The sequence below is a fragment of the Sorex araneus genome, chromosome 4 (assembly GCF_027595985.1).
Source record: "Sorex araneus isolate mSorAra2 chromosome 4, mSorAra2.pri, whole genome shotgun sequence".
NCBI classification, from domain to species: Eukaryota; Metazoa; Chordata; class Mammalia; order Eulipotyphla; family Soricidae; genus Sorex; species Sorex araneus.
The window spans coordinates 101,585,712-101,606,984 of record NC_073305.1 but is presented as its reverse complement, the minus strand read 5'-3'; the positions used below and the strand labels follow the sequence as shown (position 1 = coordinate 101,606,984).

General features: G+C 40.5%; 1 protein-coding gene across 1 annotated transcript in view; it reads right to left on the bottom strand.

Moving 5' to 3' along the window:
• KCNQ5 (potassium voltage-gated channel subfamily Q member 5) overlaps window positions 1-21,273 on the bottom strand; it is a 588,348-nt gene that overhangs the window by 73,365 nt on the left and 493,710 nt on the right. Inside the window, exons 7-8 of the mRNA XM_055134600.1 lie at window positions 20,267-20,362; window positions 1,016-1,110 (exon numbers count right to left, since the gene is read on the bottom strand). Coding sequence (XP_054990575.1) covers window positions 1,016-1,110; window positions 20,267-20,362 — 191 coding nt within the window. The remainder of the gene's footprint in view (window positions 1-1,015; window positions 1,111-20,266; window positions 20,363-21,273) is intronic.

Below are 21,273 nucleotides of genomic sequence, written 5' to 3'. Positions count from 1 at the left end.
AGAGGAATAGCAGGTGCTTGTGAAAATACTAAGTCAGATAATCAACTTCTGTAACCACCTGGGGAACTATTATAGTCTGGCAAGGCAGCTCACAGAAATCTCCCCTCAATTGACTTGCTTAAATGAGATGTGCACTGCTTCTTGAGTGGACGCCATAATTCCAGGACTAAGAATTTTTGAAAAATTCATGTCAATGGAATGACAGGATGGATCATTATTTTTCTCGTTCTTCTCTCTTCTCAGACATGGGGTTGGATTGCATTTCCCATCCTTGCTGAATTGAGGCATTGTCAGGAGATTTGCTTTAGCCAATGAAGCAAAAATGGAAATAATATCCTAATAACGTTTAAAAAAATAGGGCCAAGCCAGGGAGCACTGGAGGGCCAGATACCACTTCCATTGATGCTCAGGGAACTTTATGGTGCTACGTTAGGCTTTTCATATGCTTTACTAGTTGTTCTATCTCCTTGGCCCCCAAACTATTATGTTTTGAATGCTTGTTCTGTGTTTTAATCTGGTTGGTCCCATGGTCTCATTATAAACTGTAACCCTAGTCAAATCCTGGCTCTGTTCTTGCTTTGCCATGGACATTGGTGTAATCTGAAAGCAAAAACTCAAGGTTCACCCTATAAGCCAGGATAGTGGAGGGACTTAAAAGTGTCAAGATATATTGTTTTCAAAGGGTTCTCAAGTTGGGGTCAGATGATAGACGGAGTTTAGAGAATCTACTAATTTTCAAGAACCATGCAACTCACCTTTAGAATTCTGGTGAACTTTGTGAGATGAGATATAAGAAAATAAGTATAAAATAGTAGGAGTTTATCACTTTAATCTATGAACCCGATCTGCGTATGCAAGGAACAATACTGACTCCGTTTCCTTTGGTGCATGAGTTGCTACTAACCGGGTGTGAATCTCTCAAAGAGCAATAGGAATAAGACAAGTCAAAAATGAAGATGTATAATGTGGCTTGAAGAGACTTGGTCACAGTGCCAGCTGTCACACGGATACCTACTTGGTGGGGCTGCAGGTGTGCAAGGCCTTCAAGTGTGGCTTCCAAGTTGCAATGGAAACAGATTTCTCATCAGCTGCATAACTCCGCCAAACGCACTGCACGCAGCATCCAGAGGAACATGCACAAAGAGAAGAAAACGAGAAAAAGAAAATAGAATGAAATGAAAAAGGGGATTAGTAAGTTAATGCACAGGAAGAATCTTCTCTTTGTCAGAGTGAGCTCTGAGCAATGCCCAGAAGATGCTGAAGACTGTTTTGGCATTTTTCTGCCAGCTGTACTAAATATTCTGCCGCAGGAATAGAAATACTTGGCAAAATAACTCACATCACACAAAAAGCAAATCAGTCGAGTATCAAAAATTTGATATAAGGCTATTTTTGAGGAGGCAGGGGAATGATAAGACCTCCCTCAAGGGAAACTAACTGAATAAAAATGTGTATTTCAAGAACCAGCTTGTGTCTCATCACTATTTGATAAGGTTGAGGTAAAATACTACTGAGAAAGCACAATGCAATTATAAAACTAACCAGTAACTCCACAGTAAATTAGTGACTGTCAGGTTTCATTAATGATATAGTGAAATACCCTTAAGTTGAACTATGGAGTCTTCTAATGTTAAAAATGAAGACAGGGATAGCGAAAGACAGGGCTTTGGGAAAACATGATACAGGAAGATGCTTGGAATGTACTCAATGATTTAATGCCGTGGCTAAAGATATGTTTATAGCTCTTTGATATGAAACATAAGCTCTGTTATATACCTCATATAATTATATCTGACATTTATAATAGAGTGTTTTATCTAATTTTCACAATTAGGGTGTGGATTAAGACTCCTAATTTTTTACAAGAAAGAAAGGCTCAGATAAATGAAGAGATTTACTCTAGAGGCCGGAGAGATAGAATAGCAGGGGAGGGCTCTGCCCTGGCCCTCTGTTGTTTGGATCTATAGCTATACTACTCCTCTATACCGCCTCTATGCTGAAGGCCCCTTGAATCCTGCCATCTGTTACTCCCCACTAGTGTCTTCTGGCTAACCCCTCTCTGTCATTATCCTTCCTCTCTGTCATTATCCTTCCCATATACTGAGGTCAAGGGTGATGGTGTTATTCCCTTTGATACCTTGCATTTTCTAGGTCGGTTATTCTTTTTATTATTATTATTTTTTAATTTTATTGAATCACTGTGAGATAGTTACAAACTTTCATGTTTGGGTTACAGTCTCACAATGATCAAACACCCATCCCTTCACCAGTGGACATTCCCCACCAGCAATATTCCCGGTATAACCCCTCTTTCCCACCCTCCCCCTGCCTCTATGGCAGACAATATTCCCCATACTCTCTCTCTATTTTTGGGAATTATGGCTTGCAACACAGACACTGAGAGGTCATCTCACAATGGAGATATTACTGGTGCCCGCTCAAGCAAATCGATGAGCAACAGGATGACAGTGACAGTGTTCATAGACAACGTATCATATGTGAACATCTTCAAACAGTTTGAAATCAAGGTTTATGTGGAACTAGTAGCACACAGCAGGCCTGTGCATTGTTAGTGGCCTGTGGGGTAGGGTGACAAGGGTGAATCCTAAATAACAATATAAGAACAACAGCAAAATGAGATCAAGACATTACCTACCAATCTTATAAAGATTTTAGGGCAATAGAGGCCAATCTCTGAAAATCGAAGCTTTTCTTAACAATGAAGCCAGCTCCTTATTCTTTAGTTTTAAAAAAAATTTAGTTTTTTCATTACTCTTATGCTAAAAAAGATAAAGAATCAAGTGGCATATGTTCCAGGACTGATTAGTTAACAGTACAAATGGATAAAAAAGGGTAACTCTTATTATTCTTATTCTCAAATAGTTTTTGTCCTGTTCTTTCACTGTATTAATCACTCTACAAATTGAAACCCTAAGGCTATAATGATATGATGAAGTAGCTGATGTTCCTATACTTATTTTTCTTGCCTTATAATTTTTTTTTTTGCTTTTTGGGTCACATTCAGCGATGCTCAGGGGTCACTCCTGGCTCTGCACTCAGGAATTACCCCTGGCCATGCTTAGGGGACCTTACGGGATGCTGGGAATCGAACCCGGGTTGGCTGCGTGCAAGGCAAACGCCCTACCCGCTGTGCTATCACTCCAGCCCCTTGCCTTATAATTTTTAAAAATACATTTTGTTCATTTTTGTGCTTTGATGTTCCTATATTTAAAACTAAAGCTGCATAGTAGTTACCAAGGAGAAGTTACGCCCCGAGGGATTTAATTTACATGGCAAAATATTCCAAAGGATAGATCAACAATAAGCAAAATGAAAATTAAATTTTACAGATGTCCCTTGTGCTCTAGGCAGCAAAAAAAATTAAAAATATAATCTATAATTATAAGTGCAGTATCAGTATATTTAAGTTCTTAGGAAACATTTAGTTGATATTGACAGGAGTATTACAGTCATGTTTATATTTGACACTTCGTGTGATTTTTTTTATTTCAGTCATTCATTAAAAGGTACAATTAATACAGAACTGATTATTTCCAAGTACAAAATTTAAGATGTCAGAGAACTAAAGATTTAGGATGAAAATTAGCAGTCCTTTTTCTACCTTACTTCATACTGAGTTCTATCAGAGACAATCCCTTCAATTCTTGCAGCTATTGCTTCTGTTGTTAAGAGATATTAGGTGTTAGGATTGTTCCCATACTTATATTTATTGATTTTTCAATTATACGCATTATCAACAAACTTTCTACCATGAAAAGTGATGACACCATCCATTATGCATCTTTTATTATGCAGATAATTTTTTAGGCAAATTTCTAATTTAGTGTTTGTTATATTGAACACATAAGTATTCCTCGGTGTAATTTACCCATAACTCCTTTTTCTTTCCTACATATTTTTGTTTTGTTTATCTTCTTCTTTAATTTATTAATACCTTATTTAAATTTCTTGACTTGCCTTTAGGGACCCATTAGGAATACATTTCCAGATTCTCCAGGAGAATTCTAAAATTCCTCTAGTCAAATGTGTTGTGAAAACTGTTTGCTTAGTTTTGGCTTTCCTTGAATATCTTTCTCCTGGAGTTCCTAGAATCCTACTCACTGCTCTCAGGGCTTGTTATTGTTTTTGAACCACTGTGACTTCCTTTCACCACCATCCTCAGAATCACCTTTGTCTTTTCTATGCAGGATCTTTTGTTCCCTGGATCCCATGTCTATCTTCCTTGGTTAAGTTCCTTGGTTGGAGAGTAAAATTCTACTTAAGTAGCTTTTATGAGTAGGTAAATGCTAAGAAAAACTTTCAAGATATTGCAGGATCAGAAAATATCCTTATGCTACTTTCACTTTCCACAAATATTTTGATTGTAAATACATTTAAATTCAAAATAATTTTTCTCTATCATTTTATTTTTTCTCTATCATTTTAAAGTGTTTCTCCAGTGCCTCATATTGATTTCATGTACTTTTTTTTTCTTTATTTTACTTTATTTTATTGTTTGGCTTTTGAGCCACAGCTGGTTGTGTTCATGACTCACTCCTGGCTCAGTGCTTAGGGATCACACCTGGTGGGGGGGGAGGGGCAGGGGAGGATGATATGGAGTAATGGGGGATTGAATCCAGGTCAGCTGCATGCAAACCAAGTGGCATAACCCCTGCACTATCTCTCTAGCTCCTCCATTGTTTTCTAATTTTAATTATGAGAAGTTCAATTAAAATTTTATTTTTTGAGGTAACAATGATATTTTCAATGGTATATGTTTTAGAGTTATATTTTCATACCTCTATAAAATGCAATACTTCAACCATCATCAACATGTCAATATCCCTTTACTACTGTCCCTACTTCAGGTTCCTCTCCATCTCTGGTGGCCTCCATTCTGCCACAAAAGGCTTGCTTTCATTAGTTTTCTCTGGATATCTTGATTTGTTTATATTCCACATATGATTGAGGTCAGCAATATTGGTCCTTCTCCTTCTGTTTAGAAAGCATTTAGGATCTCCTTTTAGTACATGTTCGTTTAGTCCACCTTAGAGTGAAGGGGCCAGGAGGACTGGTTCACAGTTGGAAGCATGCCACAAGTGTGTGTGGGGTGGAGGGCAGTGAGACTAGAGAAGAGACCACTATGACAATAAAAGTTGGAGAATGATCACTCTACTCTGGACAACAACAACTGAACACTGAAAATAGGTGAATGGATATACATGATAATCTTCTGATACCTGTATTGCAAATCATAATGCCCAAAAGGAGAGAGAGATCGAGACAGAGAGACAGAGAGACAGAGACAGAGAGAGACAGAGGTAGAGACAGAGAGACAGAGACAGAGACAGAGAGAGAGAGGGGCAAAGAAGTGCCTGCCATAGAGGCAGGCAGGGTGAGGGGAGGCAGGAGGGAAGCTGGGGACATTAGTGGTGGAAAATGCACAACGGTGAAGAGAGGGTGTCGGAACATTGTATAACTGAAACTTAATCATGAACACCTTTGTAACTCTGTATCTCACGGTCTCACTGTGATTCTATTAAAACAAAATAAAACCAAACCTTCCCTTAGTTTTCTTGTACTTTTTTTGGAGGTACTCCTTTTAGTTATGCTTTTGACCTGCTGCAAGGGTCATCTATTTCTCTCTTTATGCCTTCTTGTTTTTTCTTCTCTTTTATGTTTCTTTCTATATTTTCACAGGTCTGTAAGAGAATTGGGTGACTCGTACAAGAGTCCAAGAACATAAATTCAAGGAATATCTCAAAGAAGAAAAATACAAGGAAACAGAGAGGAGAGGTTTTTTTTTTTTTTTTTTTTTTTTTTTTGGGTCTCGCCCAACAATGCTCAGAGGTTACTCCTGGCTCTGCACTCAGGAATTACTCCTGGCGGTTCTTGGGGGACCATATGGGATGCTGGGAATTGAACCCGGGTCAGCCGTGTGCAAGGCAAACACCCTACCCGCTGTGCTATTGCTCCAGCCCCTGGAGGGAAGAGTTTTATTCTCATAACCTTCTGTTTTCTTTTTTTTAGATGTCACAGTTTTTTCCTTCAGTTTTATCTTGTTTATATCCCAAAGCACCCCAAAATGTATAAACTCTATATAAGTAGCTTGAGTTTATTGACTGTTGGTCTCACTTTAGGGTAACTGGGTGGTTGAGTTACTTGACTAGTGAAAGCCAAATTTCAATATATGATTTTTTTCCTTTTGGGCCAGCTTACTTTCCTAGAGAAGCAACTTCTACTCATTTCCTTAAGTGAGTAAATCTACCTGTCAGTTTTCATTTCACAAATTTTCACTTAATTCTCTAATTCTGCTTCTGGTAACACATTTTGGCTCCACTTTGAAGAGTTCCAATCTCTGTAGTGGTAAACCTCTAGTACAGAAATTTTGGAGTGTATTTAAATGCCCTGACACAGAGTTCATTGTTATAACAGTATCAGTGCTGTAAACCAGAGCCCAAGACTTCAGTTACACACACACACACACACACACACACACACACACACACACACACACACACACACACACACACACACACACCCTATAACAGCTGCTACTTGACAGCAGTTAGATTCAGATTCAGACACCAGGAACTTGAGCCTAGCTCCTCCTCAGCTAGCCCTGGGGATTAAGTCAGACAATGTATTCGAAGCACTATGAATACTAGAGCCCTTCACAAGTCTTAGGCAGTATTAATAAAAGTTGTGACATGTGGGCAGATATTCAAAATCTTACTGAGAGCTGCTTTCTTTGCCCAGACTGTGCCACTTGAAATGAAAAATTAATTTAAACAAGTCATGCAAAGATATTGACGTGGTTAAATTTGCTACATACTGCTGAGGTTTTCAACTTCCCCATAAAACCCTGAAATGATGGCTAATTTAGTTGTCTCACCAGCCAAATGACAAAGCAATTTGGGCAGCTTTCTACCCATACAGAAAGATAGAGGCTGGAGCTTAAAATGAATGATATTGTTCTTGGTCCTGATGCTTTGTGTGCTCAGCAAACCACGACAGGTTTATTGGGTAAGAAAATAGATGGATCAGCAAATGAAAACTGCTTTTCAATTTAGTATATCTTTAAAAACAGATTTTTAAAATATACAATCAAGGTTCAAGGCCCCAAATTCTGGATAAGGATTGCAGGAAGGAAGAACAAGAGCATATTTAATAATTATATTCTTATTATTTTAAATACATAGATTAATTACATTTGGATGGAGAAAAAAATGAATTGCTTTTCAAAGTAGCAGATTCTACTTTGATGAATAATATGATACTAATAGATTTGATTTGATTTTTTGTTTTTGGGTCACACCCTACAATGTCCAGGGGTTACTCCTGGCATGAGCTCAGGAATTACTCCTTGTGGGCTTGGGGACCATATAGGATATAGGGGATTAAACCTGGGTTTGCTACATACATGGCAAGAACTTGACCTACTGCTGATATATTTTATTTTATTTATTTACCTTTTATTTTGTTGTTGCTTTTTTAGGTGACACCTGGTGATGCTCAGGGGTTACTCCTGGTTCTGCACTCAGGAATTACTCCTAGCAGTGCTCAGGGGATCATATGGGATGCCGAGGATTGAACCTGCGTTGGCCAGGTGCAAGGCAAACGTCCTACCCACTGCACTATTGCTCTGGCCCCACTGATAGATTTTCAAGGACATTTTAAATACTTATACTTTTCATTGCACACTCTTTTCTCCCCAGAACAACATATATGTTTTAAGTAAAAGAAATATGATGCTTTCACTCCATTGATACCTGCATTTGTACAGTCTCATTACTGACCACAATACGGCTGACATAACCCAGATCCATAAAACACCAGCTCTCCAAGCAAATCTGTTTAACCATGTTCTTTTTCCCCTCTCAGGGACGCCAGAGAAAAATCTCACCTTGCTTTGGTCAGGGACATATAAGTGAGTCTTGTTCCTTATTTTCCTGCAAATAGTAATGTATTTTCAAGTTTAACTGGAAATTGTTTTTCCTTGCCTTAGGCATTGACAGTATGATATGCCGATTAGGAAAATCCCTTCTTTCATTCTTTTATATCTGCCTATATTGTTTCATATGGCCATCAAACTTTTAACTTATGCCTTGGAGTAATGAGAGTTGAGTATCAAATTTCAATTACAAATTTTAATAGACACATGTAACTAGTGGCAACTATATTGGACCAGGCACTCTGCGCTATTACAAAGATACATTTATAAGAAATTACTCAAAGGGAGTCACAGAAATAGTACAGTGGGTGGGGGCATTTGCCGGCACACAGCCATCCTGGGTTTGATCAATCCAAAGCCCCCTATATAGTCCCCTGAACCCACCAGGGGTGATCCTTGAGTGTAGAGCCCAGAGCAAGTCCTGAGCACAGATGTGTATGGCCCCAAAATAAAAACCCCAAATTCCTCAGGGGCCTGGAGAGTCAGTGCGGTGGGTAGGGTGTTTGCCTTGCACACAACCACCCTGGATTCGATTGCTGGCATCCCGTATGGTCCTCCAAGCACTGCCAGGACTAATTCCTGGGTGCAGAGACAGGAGTAATCCCTGAGCATACTAGCTGTGGCCCTTCATCCCCAAATTATCCCTCAAAGAACTCATTCATTTTGTAATTAAATGCATAACTGCCAATTTTCCAACAGTCCCTTTAAATATTCAGAAGTATCAAGGATACATGCACAAAAGTGATTATATTTTAAATATATATTGACTGGGAAAATAAACAGTAAAATATCTAACAAATAACTTAATATGTGTTTTAAGTAAACCCAAACTTTATTTACGGTCAGTATTTTTATTCTCCCGTGAACAATTCTAGAAATGTGTGGGATGTATTCATGATTCCATAGTTAGACAAGGCTTGGTGGATGTAAGGAAACCATAAAGTAATTCTGTATTCACAGGTTGGAAAGAACTGTCAAGAATTAAAACGCAATAAATAAAAGGATAATTAAAGATAACAATGCAAGGAGAAAAATTCATAAGCAGTATGGAAACACCTCAGTTAAGGGGCCGGAGCCGGCTCCAGCTCCGCTGAGATTCGACCCGGGTGGCCATGCCTTTGCACAGCCGCTCGGCTGCTGAACGATTAGGATCCAGAGCCAGCTATATGACTTGGGGTTCCAGCGAGTGCTTGCAGCCATGTCTCCAGACTGTGAACTAAGCTTTTGCTCCATGCTGCTCCAGGAAGGGAAATGATTCAATTTCCAACTTAAATCTCCCTGGACTTAATTACTAAAATACAGAAATCCTAAACCGCGTGGCCGCTACTGGGGCCTCTTGACTTTTTATCTCTTCATTCTCATCAGTGAAAAACTGGAAAACTAATTATCAAATATTTCCCTGTCAATAGGGCCGTATTCTTGGGGGATAAATTCCAACAAGAATAGTGAGTTCTGTGTTGAAACTCCAATAACAATAGTGAGTTTTGTGTTGAAATATGGAATGTAATCAAGGTAAAGAGAAAAGGAAGTGAAATTTATCAGTTATGCAGGGGGGGTGTTTGGGGGGTGGGGGGTGGGATGTATGCTGGTTTTTTTTTGTTTTTTTTTTTTTTGGTGGTGGAATATGGGCACTGGTGAAAGGACCGGTGTTTGAGCATTGTATAACTGAGACATAAGCCTGAGAACTTTGTAACTTTCCACATGGTGTTTCAATAAAATAAATTAAAAAAAAAAGAAAGAAGCAAGAAACACCTGGACCAGAGAGAGAGTACAGCTGGTAGGGCATTTGCTGGTAGGGCATTTGACCCAGATTTGATCCCAGCACCCCATATAGTTTCCCTGAGTCTTTTAGGAGTGATCCTGAGTGCAGAGTCAAGGGTAAGCCTGGGGGCTGGAGCAATAGTACAGTGCTTTGCATGCGGCTTTGCATGCGGCTGACCTGGATTTGATCCTTGGCATCCTGCCAGGAGTAATTCCTGAGTGCAGAGACAAGAGTAACCCCTGAGCAGTGTTGGTATGTCCCCACCCACAACAAAATAATGGCCAAAGTGGACCCGAGGATTTGGCTTAGGGTGGAAGACTTGTCTCATGTGTCTGAGGGCACTGAGACTCAGTGTTTCTTGTCTGCAGGTGTGAACTGTGATACTCCAACCAAGTGCACAAACCCTCCTGTAAGCAGCAGCAACAACAGTCATGAAGGACAGGGAAAGTAGGGGTGGGGTGCGGAGGAAATGCCAAAGACAGGAAGACTAGTTATTCTAGGTTTCAGGGCAATTTGTGTGCATACTAATTGGTTGTAGGACACTTCTTTTCAGTATGGTGATTATCTTGTGATTATCCTCTGGCATCAAATCTTTTTTTTTTTTTTTGTGGGTTGGGTATAGGGGATTTGGGCCACACCCTATGGTGCTTGGTCTAACTTCTGGCTCTGTGCTCAGGGATCACTCCTGGTGGGGACCATAGTGGTATTAAGGATTAAATCCAGATTGATTGTGTGCAAATTGTACTCGCTGTACACTTATACTACCACTACCACTACCCTACCACTGTACTCGCTTTTTCTTCAGCCCAATGTCATCTTTTGTTTGTTTGTTTTGGCCACACCCTCATGCTGTACTATGTCTCTAGACCCTCTCAATATAATCTTTAAAAATACTTATATTCAGGGGCTAGAGTTATATAGTACAGCGGTAGGGCACTTGCCTTGCATGCGGCCAACCTGGGTTTCATCTCCAGCATCCTATCAGGTACCCTAGCACTGCCAGAAGTAATTACTGGGTGCAGAGTCAGAAGTAACCCCAGAGCATTGCTGGGTATGACCCCCAAACAAAAATATTTATATTTAGCTATTAGATACAAACAGAATATCTTCATAATAAAACTGAACCCTCCTCCCCAATGCTTTTTCCCTATGGTACACGTCCACTGGCATTACTGAATATCAGGCAAAGGTTAGGAGGGTTGAACAGTGATGGTCTTCTCCAATTCCTAGTTGGTTCTTAAACCTGAAGTCTAAATTAAAACAAGGTATGACCACAGCCTGAAGACAAGTCTCCTAGCATTGCAGATTGTCACCCCGATTGTCACCCAAACCCTTTGGTTTAGAATTTTTTTTCCACCGGAAGGAACAGAAGAAAGTGGAAATTGCATTAGCATCTTGTTTTTAATAAAATATTAACTCCACATTATTTTTTAAGGGGGGGTTATGGTTCCCAAGCAGTGCTCAGAAGTCCCTGGGGTCCCTTTGAGCAGTTCTTGCCCCACTGGGCTAGTGGTTCAATGTGGAGACCTAAGGATTTTGTGCTGCTTGGACTCTGCAGTGCATGGGATGACCTGGGCTATTCTGTTACTGTTCTGGGGCCTCCAGGTCCTCATATGGGGGCTGTACACAGTGATGGTCCAAGGACCATGTGATGCCTGGGACTGAATTATAAGCAACTGCATGCAAGGCAATCTCCTTGACCCCTTATTATTTCTTTTCTTTTCTTTTTTTCTCTTATTTGCTATTTTTGGGGGGGGGTGGAGGTGGGGGTCCATACCCTGTCTCTGCACCCAGGAATTACTACTGGTGCTGCTTGTGGGACCATATGGGATGCTGGGGATCAAATCCAGGTTGGCTGCATGCAAGACAAATGCTCTACCCTCTCTACTATCGCTCTGGCCCCAACCTCTTACTATTTCTTTGGCCCCATATTTGTGATTTTTGGGGGAAGGGTTGGGTCACACCTAGCGACACTCAGGGCTTACTTCTAGTTCTCTTCTCAGGAGTCACTCTGCATGGTTCTTGATAGATCTGATGCACTGCCAGGATCAGTCACATGCAAGATAAGCACCCTTTCTGCTGTGCTCTCTCTGGCCCCATATTTTGATAAATATGTGATTCTCCAATAACCATTATTTAAAGTATGGTTCTCTTATAAAAAGATAAGAGAGCAAAGATAAAAAGTTCCTTGTTCTGAAGTTCATTTTTAATTTTTTTTAAAATTCTTTATTGATTCACCATGTGGAAAGTTACAAAGCTTTCAGGTTAAAGTCTCAGTTATACAATGCTCAAACACCCATCCCTTCACCAGTGCACATATTCCACCACCAAGAATCACGATATACCCCCCTCCTCCCACCTCCCCAGCCCCCCACCCCGCATGTGTAACTGGTAAATTTCACTTTACTTTCACTTTACTTTGATTACATTCAATATTTAAACAAAAAATTCACTATTATTGATTTGGAGTTTCTCCCCGCTAAAGTCGATCTGCTGAAAAGAAAGCATTTGGCAATTTGTTTTCCATTGCTGAGAATGAAGAGATATGAGGTCAGGAGGCCGCACCAGCAGCAGCATAGTTTTGGATTTCTGTATTTTAGTATTTTAGTAACTAAGTCCAGAGAAATGTCTGCCAGGAATCGCAACATTGTAAGCTTGTATACTTTAGCTACTTTATAAAATATCAGCTACTTTATATTCCACATATGAGTGCGATCTTTCTATGTCTGTCTCTTTCTTTCTGACTCATTTCACTCAGCATGATACTTTGATGTTGATCCACTTATATGCAAATTTCATGACTTCATGTTTTCTGACAGCTACGTAGTATTCCATTGTGTAAATATACCAGAGTTTCTTTAGCCAATCATCTGTTTTCGGGCACTCTGGTTTTTTCCATATTGTGGCTATAGTAAACAGAGCGGCAATGAACATGGAAATGCAGATGTCATCTCTACTATACCTTTTTGCCTCTCCGGGATATATTCCCAGGAGTGGTATTGCTGGGTCAAATGGGAGCTCAATTTCTAACTTTTTGAGAATCGTCCATATTGTTTTCCAAAAGGGCTGAACCAGTCGGCATTCCCACCAGCAGTGAAGCAGAGTCCCTTTCTCCCCACATCCATGCTAACACCGGTTGCTTTTGTTCTTTGGGATGTGGGCCAGTCTCTGTGGTGTGAGATGATATCTCATTGTTGTTTTGATCTGCATCTCCCTGGTGATTAGTGATGTTGAACATTTTCTCATGTGCCTCTCAGCCATTCGGATTTCTTCTTTGAAAAAGTTTCTGTTCATTTCATCACCCCATTTTTTGATCGGGTTGGCAGTTTTCTTCTTGTGGAGTTCAACCAGTGCATTGTATATCCTTGTTATCAACCCTTTATCGGATGGGTACTGCATAAATATCCTTTCCCATTCTGTAGACTGTCTTTGTATTTTGGTCATTGTTTCTTTTGAGTTGCAGAAGCTTCTTAGTTTGAGATAGTCCCATTTATTTATCTTTGTTTTCACTTGGTTGGCCAGTGGCGTGTCAGCTTTGAAGATACCTTTGGCTTCAATGTCGTGGAGGGTTTTGCCGACCTTATCTTCAATGTACCTTAGGGATTCTGGTCTGATTTTGAGGTCTTTAATCCATTTTGATCTGATTTTTGTACATGGTGATAGATGGAGGTCTAAGCCCATTTTTTTGCATGTAGCCGTCCAGTTTTGCCAGCACAATTTGTTAAACATGCTTTCCTTGCTCCACTTCACATTTCTTGCTCCCTTATCAAAGATTAGATGATCATATATTTGGGGGTGTATGTCAGAGTATTCAACCCTATTCCATTGGCCTGCAGCTCTGCCTTTGTTCCAATACCATGCTGTTTTAATGACAACCGCTTTGTAGTAGAGTTGGAAGTTGGGGAGGTTGATTCCTCCCATTTTCTTTTTCCCAAGGATTGCTTTAGCTATTCGTGGGGGCTTATTGTTCCATATGAATTTCAGGAGCGCTTGCTCCATTTCTTTGAAGAATGTCAAGGGTATTCCTATAGGGATCGCATTGAATTTGTACAATGCTTTGGGGAGAATTGCCATTTTGACAATATTAATTCTCCCAATCCATGAGCAGGGGATGTCTTTCCATTTACTCGTGTCCTCTTTTATTTCCTGAAGTAGTGTTTTATAGTTTTCATTATACAAGTCCTTTGTTAAGCTGATTCCGAGGTACTTGATTTTTTGAGGCGCAATTGTGAATGGGATTGCTTTTCTCAGGTCACTTTCTTCTCTCTCATTATTTGCATATAGGAAAGCCATGAACTTTTGAGTATTGATTCTATAGTCTGTAACTTTACTATACGAGTCTATTGTTTCTAGGAGTTTCTTGGTAGAGGTTTTAGGGTTCTCTAGGTATAGTATCATATCATCTGCGAATAGTGAGAGCTTGATTTCTTCCTTTCCTACCTGAATGCTCTTAATATCTTTTTCTTGCCTAATCGCTGTTGCAAGTACTTTCAGTACTATATTGAACAGAAGTGGAGAGAGTGGGCATCCTTGTCTCGTCCCTGTTCTCAGAGGGAAGGCTCTTAGTTTTTCCCCATTGAGAACAATGCTTGCCATTGGCTTGTGATAAATGGCTTTGACTATATTGAGGAAGGTCCCTTCTATACCCATTTTGGCGAGTGTTTTCATCATAAACAGATGCTGGATTTTGTCAAATGCTTTCTCTGCATCTATTGATATGATTATATGATTTTTATCTTTTCTTTTGTTGATATGCTGGATTATGTTGATTGATTTCTGGATGTTAAACCATCCTTGCATCCCCGGGATGAATCCCACTTGGTCGTGGTGTATGATCTTTTTGATGAGTTGTTGAATTCTATTTGCTAATATTTTGTTGAGGATCTTCGCATCTGTGTTCATCAGGGATATTGGCCTGTAGTTTTCTTTTTTTGTGGTGTCTTTGTTTGCTTTTGGTATTAGGGAGATATGAGCCTCATAGAAACTGTTTGGGAGGGTTTCTGTTTCTTCAATTTCCTGGAAAAGCTTGAGAAGGACTGGCAAAAGGTCCTCTTTAAATGTTTGGAAGAACTCGCTAGTGAATCCGTCTGGACCTGGGCTTTTGTTTTTGGGAAGACTTTTGATTACCATTTCAACTTCCTTGATGTTAATTTGACTATTCAGGTACTCCAGGTCTTCTTGGTTCAGCCTTGGGAGATTATAGGAGTCAAGGAATTTATCCATTTCTTCTAGGTTCTCTTGTTTCGTGGCATAGAGATTTTTTTTTATAATTTATTTATTTTTAATTAGAGAATCACCGTGAGGGTACAGTTACAGATTTATACACTTTTGTGCTTATAATTCCCTCATACAAAGTTCGGAAACCCATCCCTTCACCAGTGCCCATTCTCCACCACCCGTAAACCCGGCGTCCCTCCCACCCTCCCCAATCCCATCTCCCCCCCACCCCACCCTGCCACTGTGGCAAGGCATTCCCTTCTGTTCTCTCTCTCTAATTAGCTGTTGTGGTTTGCAATAAAGGTGTTGAGTGGCCGCTGTGCTCAGTCTCTAGCCCTCATTCAGCCCGCAACTCCCTTCCCCCACATGGCCTTCGACTACAATGTAGTTGGTGATCGCTTCTCTGAGTTGCCCTTTCCCCGGAACGTGAGGCCAGCCGCGAAGCCATGGGGTCAACCTCCTGGTATTTATTTCTACAGTTCTTGGGTATTAGTCTCCCACTCTGATATTCTATATACCATAGATGAGTGCAGTCTTTCTATGTCTGTCTCTCTCTTTCTGACTCATTTCACTCAGCATGAAACTTTTCATGCCCATCCACTTAACTACAAAATTCTTGACTTCCTTTTTTCTAACAGCTGCATAGTATTCCATTGTATAGATGTACCAAAGTTTCCTCAACCAGTCATCCGTTTTGGGGCATTCGGGTTTTTTCCAGATTCTGGCTATTGTAAACAGTGCTGCGATGAACATACATGTGCAGATGTTGTTTCGATTGTACTTTTTTGCCTCTCTGGGATATATTCCCAGCAGTGGTATTGCTGGGTCAAATGGGAGCTCAACCTCTAGTTTTCTGAGAATCGTCCATACTGTTTTCCAAAAGGGCTGAACTAGCCGGCATTCCCACCAGCAGTGTAGAAGGGTCCCTTTCTCCCCACATCCTCTCCAACAGCGGTTGCTTTTGTTCTTTTGGATGTGTGCCAGTCTCTGTGGTGTGAGGTGGTATCTCATGGTTGTTTTGATCTGCATCTCTCTGATGATTAGTGATGCAGAGCACTTTTTCATGTGCCTTTTGGCCATTCGTATTTCTTCCTTGGTAAAGTTTCTGTTCATTTCTTCGCCCCATTTTTTGATGGGGTTGGATGTTTTCTTTTTGTAGAGTTCAACCAGTGCTTTATATACCATTGATATCAACCCCTTATCTGATGGGTATTGTGTAAATATCCTTTCCCATTCTGTGGATAGTCTTTGTATTCTGGTCACTGTATATCTTGCGGTGCAGAAGCTTTTTAGTTTAATGTAGTCCCATTTGTTGATCTCTGTTTTTACTAGATTGCTTAGTTCCCTGTCACCTTTGAAGATACCTTTATCTTCAATATCGTGGAGGGTTTCGCCGACCTTGTCTTCAATGTACCTTATGGTTTGTGGTCTAATGTTGAGGTCTTTAATCCATTTTGATCTGACTTTTGTGCATGGTGTCAGGTCAAGGTCTAAACTCGTGGCATAGAGATTTTCAAAGTAGTCTCTGATGATCTTTTGAATTTCATTGGTTTCTGTTGTGATGTCCCCCTTTTCATTTCTGATTCGGCTTATAAGGGTTCTCTCTCTCTCTTTCTTTGTGAGTCTTGCTAGTGGTTTATCAATCTTGTTTATTTTCTCGAAGAACCAGCTCTTGGTTTCATTGATCTTTCGGATTGTCTTTTGGGTTTCCATGTCGTTAATTTCTGCTCTCAGTTTTATTATCTCTTTCCTTCTGCTTTTGTTGGTCCTCTTCTAAGGTCTTGAGCTGTGAAGTCAAGTTATTTATGTGTGCTCTTTCTTCCTTCCTGAGATATGCTTGCAGAGCTATAAATTTTCCCCTTAAAATGGCTTTAGCTGCGTCCCACAGGTTCTGGTAGCTCGTGTCTTCATTCTCATTTGTTTCCAGGTACCTCTTGATTTCTTCCTTGATTTCCTTCCTGACCCACTCATTGTTCAATATCGAGCTATTTAATTTCCAGGTGTTTGATTTGGTTTTCTGCATCTGTCCACGATTAAGTTTTATCTTCAGTGCATCATGGTCTGAAAAGATAGCTGGTACAATGTCTATCTTTTTGATTCTGTTGAGGTATGCTGTGTGGCCTAGCGCATGGTCTATTCTGGAAAATGTTCCATGTGCACTGGAAAAGAATATGTATTCCTTTTTTGGGGGATATAAAGCCCTGTATAGATCTATTAGCCCTCTCTCTTCTATTTCTTCCTTCAAAGCCAGTATTTCCTTGGTCAGTTTTAATCTTCTTGATCTGTCCAGAGGAGACAGTGCAGTGTTGAAGTCTCCAACTACTATTGTGTTGCTCGAGATGTCCTTCTTAAGGTCTCTTAGCAGCTGTTGTAGGTATTTAGCTGGTCCCTCATTGGGTGCGTAGACATTTAGGAGTGTGATTTCTTCCTGATATACACATCCTGTGATTAATAAAAAGTGGCCTTCACTATCCCTTCTAATCTTTTTCAACCTGAAGTCTATGTTGTCCGATACTAGTAACGCCACCCCAGCTTTCTTGAGGGAGTTGTATGCTTGCAGGATTGTTTTCCATCCTTTGACTTTGAGTCTGTATTTGTTCTGGCTATTCAGATGTGTTTCTTGCAGGCAGCAGAATGTTGGGTTCAGTCTCTGAATCCATTTTGCCAGTCTGTGTCTCTTAATTGGTGAATTCAGACCATTGACATTAAGGGAGATTATTGTTATGGGATTTTGTGCCATCTTTGTGCAAGGGTTTGTTGTGCTTGTAGGGGTAGTTCTTGTCTTACAATAGCCCCTTTAGTGTTTCTTTTAGGTTTGGTTTTGAGTCTATGAAGTTCCTGAGCTGTTGTTTATCCCCAAAGTAGTGTATGATTCCTTCTAGTTTGAATGAAAGTTTAGCCAGATAAAGTATTCTTGGTGAAGCGTTGATTTCATTGAGTTTTTTCACTATAACCCACCATTGCCTTCGAGCTTGGAGGGTTTCCTCTGATAGGTCTGCTGTGAGTCTAAGGGGTGCTCCTTTGTATGCAATTTCCTTCTTGGACCTTGCTGCTTGCAGTATTGTGTCTCTCTGAGCTATGTCCATCATTGTAACTATGATATGTCTTGGGGTTTTTTTTGTTAGGATCTCTTTTAGCTGGCACTCTTCGGGCGCCTTGAATCTGGATGCCCGGATTGTCCAGCTGTGGGAAGTTTTTGGCAATGATTTGTTTCACTGTGTCTTTTTCGTTGGTGTTGGTTCCCTGTGGTTCTGGTAGTCCAATGATTCTAATGTTGTTCCTCTTGAAATCATCCCCTAGGACTCTGATTCTGGCTAGAGCTATTTTGAGGTATCTTGCCATGGTTTGTTGTTGCCTGTAGGCCTCTTGCAGCTCATCTTCAAGCATACTGATTCTGTGTTCGGCTGCAGTCATCCTATTGTTGAGGGCATCCAGAGAGTTTTTGATTTCGTGTACCGAATCCTTCATTTCTTTTTGAAGGTTTTTTATTTCTGCTCTCATTTCTTCCCGTATTTTGTCGGCTGTCTGTTGTATTGTTTCTGCCAGGTATTCCTTGAAGTTGTCCATCTTTGCATTGAGTTCATTGAACATGTTGAGGATTTCAACTCTGAATTCTTTCTCAGAGAGGTCAAGTTTGTAGGAAACGCCCATTGAAGTTTCCGGACTCCTTTGATCGTTCTCTGCTTGCAGTGGGGATTTTCGCTGTTTCTTCATGTTGTTGTTGTGGTATGAAAGAGGGCCCTTGAAGATGAGTGTCCCTGTTTCCTTTTGTTGCGAAAAAGGATTGTGGATAGGCTCAGTTAATAGTGGTTGTCTTTTTACTTGCTGGTTGTAGAACCTGGTCTTCTAGTGAGATCTTTCCTTCAATTCTTATGTGAAGTCTTGTGTTTTATTGTCCTACTGCTTGCGAATAGCTAGGATGTTAGTCTTGGAAAGGACGTTGAGGGAACTATCTGCCACCGCGTTAGTGGCGGCCGCCGGTAATGAGGTCACGCCCACTTTTCTTAGGCCACGCCCCCTGGTGGTTAGGCCACGCCCCTTTCCCACAACCCGACAGTGGTCAACGTGCTGGGGGTGGCGTGCCGGCCACTTGGCCGGCAGTCTGCAGGGGAGGGAAGCACGGGGTGCTCAGGGCCGCGGAGCAGGCTGGGTCCGGAAGGGCGGGTAGAGGGAGTGTCACAGACCTTTGCCGGAAGACAGAATGGCGGCGGCGCTTGGGGTCGGTGTGCCGGCCACTCGGCCGGCAGTCCGCAGGGGAGGGAAGCACAGGGTGCTCCTCATTTTTAATTTTTTATTTTGTGGTCACACTCTTTGGTGCTCAGGATCTACTCTCAGCTCTGTGCTTGGTAGGGGGTTACTGCTGGCAGTGTTTGGGACCATGTGGTGCTGAGGACGGAACCCCGATACTGCAGGCAAAGCATGCACTTAATCTGTTGAGCTTTCTTTCTGGCCCAGAATTTCTTTTAGTCTTGAAATAAATCTCAAGTCACTGAAAATCAAACAAAATGCTAGACAACATATGTATGATGGATGAACTCCAAAGGATATGCTCATTTTGTACTTTTAATGCTGATATACTTCACAATCTCTCCAATATTTAAAATAAAATAATAATATCAAGTTATTTCTCTACACAGTATTGGAAGTGAGTGCATAGGTTCTGAATCTTGAAATTCTAAAAAAAATATTGGTATTTAGAACAGGGCAGACATGGAGCTGGAGTGATAGTACAGTGGGTAGGGCATTTGCCTTGCACACAGCTGACCCATTTAGATCCCTGGCATCCCAAGTGATTTCCCAAGCACCTCCAAGAGTAATTTCCTGAGTGGAGAGCCAGGAGGAACCCTTGAGCATCATTGGATGTGACACCCCCCACCCCACCCCTGCAAAGAAAAAAGAACAGTGGCAAACATAATTATGTTTACAAACATAATTCTAAAATACTCTACAATGCCATGTTATGTGGTACCACTTAATGACGTTACATTTTTCACAAAGTAATCCATAAGCTATATTAGGTTATTCCATGAGCAATACCATTGCATGGCCTTGCAGGCACCATTGATTAATCTAAACAATTCATGAGCCATTTGCTGAAAAAAAGAGTTTTTGTTGTTTTTATTTTTATTTTTGACAAGGAAGGAGGAAACACTTGTATTAATCCAAAATTGTACATTAAATTCTGGCTTTTTAGAAAAACAAAAGAAAACAACCCCCCCTGCTCCCTTCCCTCCAAATAGTAGCTCTACAAGAAATAAGGCACAGACACTGGAAAATGACCCAGAGCTCTTACAGAGACAGATGTTGCCATCCATAGTTACTCTGACATTTACCTGAATGAGGTTGGCAGCTGGGTTCCTTCTTTTCTCAAAGTGTTTCTGGCGGTGCTGTTCTTGTACTTTTAATGCAAAGCCTGAGCCAAGAATGCCCTGGAACAAAATGCAGAGATAGTACTTAACATGTTTTCTTTCAACCTCATCACATGAGAAAATAATTTACTTTTGTGACTATGTATATGGATAGAGGTCAATAAAATGGATTGAGGAGTTTTTTTTTGTTAATATATACAAATATTGAATATGGTATACCTGAAACTATCATGTTATGTATCTAATTATACCTCAATAAAAATGTTTTAAATTTAATTCGATTTTTGGTTTGGGGGTAACCCCTGGCATTGCTCAGGGTTTATTCCTGGCTCTACACTCAGGGGTCACTCTAATAGACTCAGGGAGAACATAGGGGGTGCCAGGAATAGAACCTGTATTGAGGTGGCAGTGTGTAAGGCAAGTACCCTATCTGCTGTACTATCTCTCTCAGTAAAAATGTGTTTTAAAAGCACTATTAAATAATATACATATTTAAAAAACCCTCTGAAATGAACTTGAGCAGAGTATGGGAATAACAAATGGTCAAAGACAGTAGAATCTGAGAGCTGGTTTACAGAACTGAGCTTACCACTGGTGGGGTACAGGGGTGGGTTTGGAGGGATCCTGAAATAATGGTGGAGGGAAGTAGACACTCTCTTGGAGGGAGGGTCTGCACATTATAGGTCCCCTAACCCTATCATTAACAGTACTGCAAGTTACAGTGCTTCAAATAAAAAAATGAACCCTAGAAAATAGAAAACCCTATTCATAAATACTGTCTATTAAAACAAATATTATTTGTCTCCATTATTCCACTGGCTAATGGCAAGTTGTTGAGTAGACCAGTCAAGAATTATTACAACGTTTGTTCTTTAATAAATCAATTAGGCATTTCCTTTTTTGGGGGAGGGGTTTGGGGAAAAATCCAATTTCAGGGCTAATTCCTGTGTCTGCTGGATTCCAGTGTGGCC